Source organism: Acomys minous, assembly GCF_964271855.1.
Source record: "Acomys minous genome assembly, chromosome: 15".
In the NCBI taxonomy this organism is placed as follows: Eukaryota; Metazoa; Chordata; class Mammalia; order Rodentia; family Muridae; genus Acomys; species Acomys minous.
Genome location: NC_140497.1, coordinates 73,558,338 through 73,569,653, shown reverse-complemented (window position 1 = coordinate 73,569,653; position 11,316 = coordinate 73,558,338). Strand labels below are relative to the sequence as shown.

General features: G+C 45.0%; 1 protein-coding gene across 1 annotated transcript in view; it reads right to left on the bottom strand.

Annotated features, from left to right (window-relative positions):
- Positions 1 to 2,138: 2,138 nt before the first annotated feature.
- Positions 2,139 to 11,316, bottom strand: part of PARM1 (prostate androgen-regulated mucin-like protein 1) — a 100,424-nt gene continuing 91,246 nt past the window's right edge. Inside the window, exon 4 of the mRNA XM_084760405.1 lies at positions 2,139 to 5,995. Within this exon, the coding sequence (XP_084616531.1) occupies positions 5,911 to 5,995 (85 nt within the window). The 3' untranslated portion in view covers positions 2,139 to 5,910. The remainder of the gene's footprint in view (positions 5,996 to 11,316) is intronic.

The following is an 11,316-nucleotide window of genomic DNA, read 5'->3' as shown; positions in this document are numbered from 1 at the left end:
CAGAGATGTTAAGCCATGTCAAGAGCTCAAAACAGTACATGGTTCATAGTGAGTGCTAAAGGAAGAAAAGATACCATCATTCCTAGCCCAGGGGAAAACAAGCTGACTCAATGCTCAATGTTGTACCCTTGGAGTAGTAGCATCCCTGCTCCACTCTGTTGAGGACTCAAATATGATTCCTGTGGATATCAGGGAAATGATAAAGGTTTATATAGAAGTTCCGAGATCCCATGGTCCTGTGCTTGTGTCCTCTCAGGGGAGGGCAGGCAGTTCTCCCCCTAGAGAACATGGCTTGGCAGACAGCAGGAGTTAGCACAAAGGTGACAGTGCTGGGCAGGGAACATGTGCTGGGGAGCTGACTGGACTTGCTGTTGGCTATGTGCCAGACACCCTGGAGATTGCTCGAAATAGCTGAGGGGGCCCTGTGCAAGGGGCGGAAAGTCCCATGCTAGCAGGCAGTGGCAGGGTTAGGCTTATGAATAGCAGTCTCTTGGGTGGAGGGAGCTCTCTGATGACAGAGAATTGGTTTGAGTCCCAACCCTGCCACTAACTAAATTTATACTACTGGGTGAGCTAGTTCATCTTACTCATTACTGGGTATGTGGACAGATTGAGTGTATTGATGAGTGAGCTTCTTATCTTAGACCCCGAGTCTCCCATCTGTGAGAGGGAGGAGGATGACCTCTAATACACTGGCATCTGAATTCCTCAGTAAGTTATGATCCCTTCCCATTTACTGTAAACACTCAATTTATTGGCTAACATAGAGAGTGAGTGCATTTGTTGATGTAAACCGATGGTGTTTTCATGCAGTGAACTCTTCTGCACTAGCCAACGATAAGACCCTCTAAGGAAAGCGATGTCACCGCTTAGAGCTTTCCTTCAACGAGATCAGTACTTTCAATAGTTTGTTTTGACTCAGTGCTTCCTGACAAAGCTCAAAACATTAGCTATCTAATTGTAGATGAGCAAAGTGTTCCAGCCTGGATACTAAACACCTGAAAATATCATGATTTGATGTGGACAAATTATCACATAAGGAAAGACATTGATTTGGACCTAAGAACCTAAAATGTAGTTATGCTACAAACTCTCTGCGTGTGACTGCATATGAATGTGCATGTATTTATGTGTGGGTTCACGTGTGTTTCAATGCATGAGGCCAGGCAGAGGTTCTTATCAGGTGTCTTTATCACTCTCCATCTTACTTTTGGAGACAAGGTCTCTCTCTCTCTCTCTCTCTCTCTCTCTCTCTCTCTCTCTCTCTCTCTCTCTCTCTCTCTCTCTCTCTCTCTTCCTCCTTCCCAGAAAACAACCAATAGAAGGGGCTTGTCCCAGGTTTGGTCCCCATTCTTTATGATGTCCTAGCAAGTCTCTGATGTTGTGTTACTGGTAGCTAGGCAATTAAATGAACCAAACCTGACTTTAAATATACATTCATCATCAAGTCAGTAATGTCTGGGTGGTCCTTGTGGTGGTGTGCCTGTGATCCCAGCCCTTCTGAGGTGAGGGTAGAGGGACCAGGAGCTCTAGGCCACCTTGGGCTACATAGTAAGTTCAGAGCCTGCCAGGATGAGATTAGGTTGTGTCTCAAGGGGGGAGGGAAGAAAGAGGAAATAAATGATTTTCCTTTTAGTTTTCAGCTGGTTCCCTTCTCCTGCCCCCACCCATGGAGCAAAATGCATGGGATTTGCTATGGCTCTTTTCTTCAAAATCAAAATAATATTTGGTTAGCATCTCAGGGTTGAAATTATACTCTGGGTGGTTGAAATTGCCTGCTAATTAGCTGTCAAATAAGGATGAATATGCTAAATTTAATTTTTTTTTGAAGTGGAGTGGAGCAAACAGCACACGGATTGCTAATGTCAGAGTGCTCTAATGTGACTTGATTAAGCTTACCGTCTCACTCATTGAGTCAGTGAGTTTACTTCTACCTCTGCCGGAGTCAAAGCACTGCTCGGAAGGTTTGTTCAACACCGACACTTTCCCAGCCTGTTTCAAGATCAGCGCGACCTTCCTGTGCTATGGAAAATATTACTTATTGATGGGGGATACAAGTTCTTTGGGAACAAGTCGGAGCTACTTAACGTGACACGGATAGCAAAACATCTCAAAATGTGAGTCACCACAGCCAGACACAAGCTTTTAACCACTTTAATTGGTAGAGTTATAATCGGTATGCGGTGTGTCTTACAAGTGTAGATATGACATCATCAAACATCCAAGGCGTTCATTGCACACCTTCCCATCTTTAAACATTGTCAGCTTCTCTACTCCAGAAGAGAAATGTGGCCATGAGTCAGTGTCAGTCAATACTTCCAAGATCAAAGTTGAAATGATGCGCCCATTTGCCCTCAAATGGTTAAAGGCAAAGAAGGTGAATCAATGCGCAAATAAGCATCTGGACCATTCAGAAGATGCATGGGATAAAACCATGCACCCTTGCAAGCAGCATGAAAGGCAAATAGATTACACTAGACCATAATCTAGTCCTCTGGTACCTCAGGGTGTGGACGTCAGAGGTCTCCTGCCATTGGTGCCCAGGGATCCATTGCGTGTCCTCCTAACCTGGATCCTGATGCACATCTGTGAGACCTGTGTCCTGGGCCATCTTTTTCAGTCAGAGGGGAAATCGCTCTTTGTGGTTCCAGGCACAGTTAACCCTGCATCAGTTCAGTTGTGCAGGTGGGGAGCTCAGAGCTCTGATAGCCATCTGAAGCAGCCATGACGACTTTAACTGTACTTTTATTGAATAAGTAAAAACAACACAGCGGTACAGCAGCAAATAAGAAACTGAGATCACTTATTTATTTATGTAATACTCGAAATGGCCATAAGTAGTTTTTCTCGTGAAACTGAAAACACTGTAGACACAATTTCATTAATCCTCACAACATGTCTGTGAGGTAGGAAGGGGTGAGGGCACTATGGAAATATCACCCCTGTTATATAAATGAAGACACAGCTGTATGGGGAGGAGAGAGGGTCCCACCAGGGTCATGGGAAAAGAAAGCGGAGTGGCATACCATCCTTGATCATTTGCAGTCCACTGAGGAGAAGCTCCCAGCTTTCTTTCTGCTCTGATTTTCTCTCCAAAACATCCTGGCCAGTCCAATCCACGATGTGACCATTTAGATCTACGAGGACCACCAGTTTCCCTTGTGTAGACTTAAACTAACTCTCCCTGAGGTAAAGGACATCAATTATTGGCATATATTTCAGATGTGCGTGCGTGCGTGCGTGCGTGCGTGCGTGCGTGCGTGTGTGTGTGTGTGTGTGTGTGTGTGTGTGTAAAACAGTATTTGTAGAATTAAAAGGCTGAAACATTTTGGTCAATCCAAAAGCAGAAAAATACATTTGGCAAAGTAAGTTCTTACACTCACGCATCTTATAGTAATAAACACAGCTAGAGCCACTTTTTAGTTTTGAGGGGACACTGTCAGTCACCTTGTTGGGTATGACTACTTTATGTTTTGCTGGAAACAATTAGAAGCTGATCAGGGCAACAGAAAGCTCACGCACAATGGCATCCATCAGTGTGAAACAGTTCTTGCTGTGTCCCCCGTATCTAATCGGCAAGGGGGCTTGGGAGGAGGCTGATTCCTTTGGCTCAGGACTTACCCAGAAGCCATTGCTGAAGTATGCTTCCCCTAAGGTGTTTCATGGAGAGCTTTGTGTCATGTGCAAAAATGGTTTTATTTTTTTGTTGTTGTTGTTTGTTTTTGGCTGAGGGAGGAAAACGACATGCAGAGTGCCCTGGGTATGTGTATTGGCTTGTCCTTTGTCTTACTGGAGACTGTGAAAGGGTCAGACTAGGAAAGAGGGACATTTGTTTAGGCCAAGTGTGGCCATAGGGCATACCCTTGCGGTTTTTAGAAGAAGTCTGTGTGTGTGTGTGTGTGCATGTGTGTGTCTGTGTCTGTGTCTGTCTGTCTGTCTGGTAATTCATATTCAGGGATGTTTTAATTTCTGTAAACCCATTCCTTGCTCCCTACTTTGTTCACAGGCTGCCTCTGAGGATTGCTCTCTCCTTTGGCACATGTGAAATTTAGGAAGAATTTTCTTCAGAGCCTGGGATGGTGTGGGCTCCACACCAGAGGGGTTCAGAACAGCACTATGAGAATGTTTTTCTTCATAGAGTCACGGAGCAGGATCTCTCTGAGGAATTAAAATGGATAATTTGTTTCCTGTGACATCATAGGACAGTGTGACATATCTTAAGATGTATGCTTTCTACTACATGGAATCAGGATCTGGGGTGCTGGGTGTCATTATCAGAGGTTTCAGAACAGCTGTGTAGCCCTGGGATCAAGTTCTCTAGAGACAGACAAATATATAAGGCAGCTGCACATGCCAGAAATCAACCTGTCAGTCAACAAACTCAACACTTTGGAGGCAAAAACCTGTTGTTTCACTTTGTTAAAAATGAAAAGGTCTTACTAACGTGTGAGTGGGTTTTTTTTTGTTGTTGTTGTTTGTTTTTTTAATGTCACAAGGGCATTACAATGAATTGTCTCAATATCAGCCTTCGGTGCTTCTGGCTAAGAGATTCTTTGGGGTGAAAGGTTGTCCTGTGCCTGGTGGGGTGTTCAGCAGGATTCATGGTCTCTACCCCTTAGTAGCACTCCCAACTAACTAGTCTTGCTACTAGACATTTTCAAATGGCCCCTTGGCGGGGGTGGGGATGTGGGGGTGGGGGGCACACAAATCACCTCCTGGTGGGTCATAAGTGAAACAAGTGGATGGCGTCAAAGAAGAATGACTATTTCTCAAAATTCGTTGTGTAGGATTTTGAGACTGGAGACCCAGAGGGGTTCACTTATTAACAGGAAGAAAGAGTAAGTAGGCATTGGTGTCTCCCTCCTATGGAAGAGTAACTGCCGCTGGACTAATGCCTCTTTCAACACTTCTTTTTTTTCCGATATAGATAGTAAGGCAGTGAACCAATTGCTTTATGGGTGTGAAGTGAGACTTCTATGGGCTCCTCCAAGATTTGCACACCTGCTGCTACCATGGAGAGTTGGCTCCTATTGGCTTCTAGAAGGCCCATGGTGCATGTAAGCTCTGTCCTCCCATCTTCCCCCATCCCTTATACGCTGTACGCCTCTCTCTTTCCCTTCTTCAAGCTCACCTCCCGGTCTCACTTTTGGAGCTCTAACTTCCCAGAAAGCTGGAGGGCTGGGATTCCCGCTGTCTTCAGGTGGCCTAGACAGGGAGAGCAGGTTCAGAGCAGGTCGACACCAGCCTGCTGTGCTACTCTGCCCTCACCGGCTGCTCTCCTCTTGGGCACAGCCCTGTTTCACCTCTCATTAACTAGGCAGCTGAGAATTGTCTATCTGCTTACAGGACTAAGTAGGCTTCCTATGAGATACGACCAGGCAAACGGGGATTAAAAAGGAATCAAGACAGCCCCTGCTTTCCTCCACACAGAGTGGTAGCCTCTGGGAATTTACTTTCTTTTTTTTTTTTTTCCTCACCAATATGTAATGTGATGATTTCCTATGGAGAGGTTTAAGAAATAACCCAAACCAAAGGATCCCCTAAAATTAAATCCCAAACAAAGCAACTCCTCCGAGCCCTTTTCCTCAGTCCTTCCAAAGTGGGTCCTGTGGTGAGGGCTACGGCCTCCACCTCACGGTATGTATCTGGCTTGGTCGGTGCAAAGATGGCCCGTGTAGGCTGCAAAGAAAGACTCCATGGGGCCCTTATGCAATGGTTCTTTTGTACCAAAAGGGGGATGCTGTAGTAGCAGCAGCCAGAGGGGAGAGAGGAAAACAAAACGACCATACCAACAAAACAGGGCTTGCGATTGTCATTCAGTGCGCATCAGGTGCTTGTTACAAATTCTACTGGATAAGCACTTATAAATAAAGGACAGTTGGTTCTCTTGTCCCCAGCCACCTTCCTTTGTTAAGAGTCATCGTAGAGCGGGTTGTTGTAGTTTCCCCAGGACCCGTAGTCATGGTCGTCCAGCAGCCTTCCATAGGAGGAATGCCTGTGAAGGAAGAAGAGGGTGAGGTTACAGGAAGATGTGCTATCCCAGGAGACAAGTTACTGCCCTGCAGCTGGAACCCAGGATGCGCACATGTCCATGGGAGAGACGGGTACGATCACCCCCCAGAAAGATGATCGTGGACTATATACGCCTTAGTTACCAGCGTCTGCCTAGGCACCTGCCTGTCCCTTTCTGTTGAGCTCTGTTGAGTATCTTTCTTCTTCCCCTCAGTGCAAGAGAAGAGAGAAAGGGCGCATTTCCACAGCTGCCCAGTAAGAAAGGAAGGGAAGGGGACGCTTGGGGCCCAGTGTCTTGATGTGGGTCCCGGGTCTAATTTTCCCTGAAGTAATATCCACATAACTCCAGCTGCTATTGTGGTAACAGTGCTCTCGGTGTTTGGTTGTCATTTGTAAAGTGTGCCTGTGTTAAATTTTACTAGCTCTTCAAAATCAAGGGTAGGAGAAAAAGTGTTTCTCTGTTGAGGAAAACGCCACTCGGGAGGTTTAATATGACCAAACCCATCCAACCGAGCTGTGTGTCTAGAAATGGAGTTCTCAGAGCTCAGATTCCCTGCATCTGATTAGTCCATTAGTTCAATGGCAACATGGTCTAACCAGGCTGTGCTGGGCATTCTAAGAGGCTGCAGCTCACTTAGGATTTCTGTAAGAAACTCAAGCCAGACCACCACTACGTTTTCCTTTAAGACCTCCGAATGGCTGCTCATGGAAGCTCCTAAGCCAGAGTCTTATGATGGTTCACGAAGTCATAAAGGCTCTGGACTGTTCTGCTTTCCTGAGAAAAATTAATTGCTACCAAAGACCCTGCTTTCTCAGCTCCAAGGGTATTGCTCTTTTTCTATGTCCTGTGGCTAGTACCCTTGCCTTAGGGCCTTTATACCTACTGATTCCTAGCTCAGGCATGTTCCAAAAATACTATATGATTTATATAATTGTTTTGTAATATCTTCCCTTCTTCAGCTAGACTGTATGTTTCATGAGGGTAGAGATAATTCGCCTGTTATGTTTATTCATGGTTCTATTTCTAGCATCCAGAATATGCGTGCACTAAGTCATCCATAATTGTCTGTGGAAGTCACAGTGATGGAAGAAGATGTATTTTGAGTTCTCACAAAAGCCAATCTGTTCTCAAAGATTGGGAGCTTCCCTGGGAATGACATGATCAGTTAAAGACTAAGATGAATGACAGGACTGGAGGTGCAACAGAAGTGAGCATGCAGTGCCTGAGGTCCATGCTAGTAGATGAACTCCCACAGTGCCAGTGCCCGTCAGGGCCTGTTTTAGACTGTGCTCTTGCTGGGCTAAGGTGCCAGTCAGACCCTGGGAACTTGAGGCATTCTAGCTGAGTTTAGATCCAGGGGGCTAAGACTGGACTAGAAATCATGGATGCTGAATACAGTGCGTAAAAACATGCCCACTCCCCCATAGCCTTCTCTCAGCCAGATGGGAACAGTAAGCAGTATAGAAACCCAACCCGAGGGACACAGAAAGCATTTGCTCCCCTTATATCAGCTGCTAAAACAAGTACTCTTGCCCTCCCGCAGCTTACTGACATCAGTCAGGGATTGGCAAAGAAATGGCATGTGGCAAGAACCAGGCCTCTGCTGTCCTTGTTTCAGAGTTCTGTTGTGGCTCCTGCAAATGGACTCATGGACCCATTTATTTAAAAGCCACCAGTTCTAACCAAACACTAATAGGATGGCTGGGAAGTGGGAGCTACCGTGTGGGAAAATAAAACCCCCAGCATTACAAGCCTGATATCCACCCTCTACTTCAGCATTTCTTTACTGCTGTAAGTTTGGCAGCCATGCTCGTAATAACCCCAATGCCTTCAGTGAGAGGTAGCCAGCCCCTGGCTTCACCTTTGAAAGGAATTTCACTTCTTGTGGCATTTCAAGCTCTTTCATATAATTTTAATCTCATAAACTGTCAGTTTGGCCAATGGATGTATGTCTGGAGTAGGTTTTTGACCCCCCTTTGTTCCTTCATTTATAAAATGGTGTGTTAAAAAAAAAAGCATTAGCGCTGTTAGAAGGATTCAGTGAGGTAATGCATTTTAAAGGCTTGGCACACGATAAATATTGGCCAACCCTGCTTTGTAACTTTATTATAATGAAACTTATATATGCCCGTGCTAAATCTGCAAACGGTAAAACAGAACACTGAACTACTAAAGCTATGCTCCAGGCATTGTAATAAATCCAGGTTCTGATGCTATTATTTGAATCTTATAAAATATTACTATAGCAAAGTGAGGTCAAAGGATCAAAACTCTGGCCACCGGGCTTTCCAATCTGTGGTTGTTGTAGGCACTTGGGTCAATGCTGCACCTGAGTCTGCTGCACCGAAAGAGGCGTCTACTGTCCAAACACGAGGAGAAGGAAGAAAAGCATTGATCTTGGCTTTCATTTGTCTTTGTCTTTACATTTGAACAGGAAGTACTGCTGAGTGAGCAAGGAGTGAGGAAAGAGATGTAAGGGAGATGGACAAACCAAAATGGCGGGAGGAAAAGAGAAAAAGATGGGAAGTGCATTAAACCTGCAGGGACGGCTGCTAATACATTCAGGGCAGGAGCGAGAAGTGGATATGCTGCGGTTCAAGCTGGGCTTGGGGAAGTTGGATGTTGTTGTGGACAGAGGGGGAAAAAAACCAGTTGTGGGTCTGTGAGAAGGGGAGAATAGTTAGTGAGCATTTAAACCTTTGTCTCTGGGCCAGCGTTTCTTTTTCTTTTTTTTTTTTTTAATTTAATTTAATTTAATTTTATTTTTTTGTTTTTCGAGACAGGGTTTCTCTGTGTAGCCTTGGTTGTCCTGGACTCACTTTGTAGACCAGGCTGGCCTCGAACTCACAGCGATTTGCCTGCTGGGCCAGCATTTCTTAAACTGTGGCACATTGTGACTGGACATGGGGATGCTTCCATATGGGCTTGTGTAAGGAGAGTCTTAAGATGTAAGAAAGGAAATCCCCCCACTATTAGGAGAGGAGGCCTAAAGGAACCTGGATGGCTTTGGCAATATTATTTAGTGGGACACCCAACAATAAAACCAAGTCTTGACTCTGTAAGACAACACTGCTTTATCTGATTTCAATCTGAAGAGCAGTTGGTATGAGCCATGCCATTGTTGGGTCAAGGAAATTCTGCTCATGTGATTTCTTGATACAGATGCCCTACCTCACTATGTTTTCCACTTGTTGGGAATTGTCTCCTCTTAAATTAACTTCCTGGGGGCAGCAGCCGATATGTTACTTTGTAACTATCTGCATGCTTACAGCGTTGACTTTGGTGCCATGGTTATAGTGTAAATATCTGCAGGTGATGTTTACATGTAGGAACATATACATTGTATACATTGTACAGATTAACTTGCTCAATATTAGAGAGGGTTCTTATGGTTGGAGGCAACATTGTACAAAGTTGGCAAAGTGAGAAAAAAAAAAACCCAGTAAACAACTCTGGAGTCAAAGCCTCCACTTGATTAAAAGAGAGGAAGGAGGAGCAAAATTAAGGCCAGACCCGGTGTCATGCTGTGGCTTTACAGCACTTAGCTCAGTGTCCACAGAGCCCTGATCAATGGCACCACATTTCCCATCTGTACTCCCCCTGTACTGTGTGGATTAGTTAGCTACAAGAACCAGATTAGGGAATAAGGAGTTTCTCCTCTTCTCTTTTGATCAGTGCTTAACTGTCCTTGAAGGTGAGTGAGGTGTTGCACTTTCTTTTCGTTTAAACAAAACATATCTTGGAGAACACCTGCTGTTTTCCCAGGGTACATCTCAGCTCTTGGCAAAGCTTCCACCCACATTGACTAGTGCACCCCGAGCCTTCTCTTTTGGCAGGGGAGACCCCGCTTTTCAATCATTACTGTTTATTATGAGCTGAGCAGGAAGGAAACACAGATATTAAGACAGGACTTAGTTCTGGGAAAATGCTGTAGTTATTATCCGTCTGTAATTAAGCATCGGACTGTTAATCTTCCAGTAGCAAAGATGTCTCTGCAGCTGTCACTCTCTCCTCGTCCCGTTTCCACCGGTGCCTCCCTTTTGCTAACTGTCACTTTGCTGCCTGGCCCCTTTCATTGAACTCATCACTGAAGACTTAGTCTAAGGGACCCTATTTTGGAAACTGGGGGACACCTTGATTGACTGAACACGCTCAAATGCCTGTCCTTAGGGACCTTACGTTCTGGGACGGGGCATAATGGCTATGTTACATATAGTTATGTGGTAGGTCCAGTGGGGAAAAATGAAGGAAGACATGACAGATTCCCAGTGGGAGGTGGGGATTTCAGTTCTAAATGGTGCCCAGAGAACGTCTTATGAGAGCATTATTTGAACAGACTCTTGAGGTGATAAGGGATAAGCCCTGCAGGTGTCTGAACACATCCTAAAGACAGAGGTGACAACAAGGGCAAAGGCCTTGGGGACAGGAATACACACACCACATCTATGTGACATCTACCAGGTACCTAACAAAAATAAAGTCAACTTTTCATATTTAAGGTTTCGACCCACAGGGAGGTTGCAGGCAACAGTGACCGACATTGGCTTCCACCGATCCCTCACACAGTATTGTCTAAGGTCAGCACTTTGCATAACTATCTGCCCAAGTTAGGACTATAGCACTCCGGGGCATGGTTTTAAAGCTAGGAAAGTTGAGGCCACAGGCTTACTCAGCAGCAGTTGCTATGGCAAGTCAGTGGCTGAGACAACTCAGGTCTTAGCAGTTCTGCCTTTTTCTACCAAAATCCCAGTGATGGGCCCATTTCCAAACATTATTTTCAAAATCCTTCATCATCCATTTTTTCCAAGGCTATCTTTTCAAACATATCTTTCCATAATCAATCACCTTCATACTTTCACGTTTGCTTTTATTAATTAATGAATGAATTAATTTCTCTGTGTAGCCTTGGACTTGCTTGGTAGACCAGGCTGGCCTTGAACTCACAGAGATCCACCAGCCTCTGCCTCCCTGAGTGCTGGGATTAAAGGCATGCACCTTTTTAAAAAAAAGTTAGCTGGCCATGAGACACCTTAGCATTGTCAGGCCATTGCCACAGAAGGGGCCTGGAGGCCTCTGCCTCACTCAACAGATTCAGCATAAAGAGATGAGTGAATGTCTGTGTGGCTTACCAGACACGAGTGGCCCTCACTTTCTCCCTTAGTTCTTCCCTATTTGAAATAAACATTGCTGTCTGTCGTACCCCAACTTTCTCACCCACATCATTTTTTTTTTGTAAATGTCCTAATGGAACTATAATGTGTCAGGTATGGTAGACCAGAGGCTTTTTGTGGCTCCATTGCAAG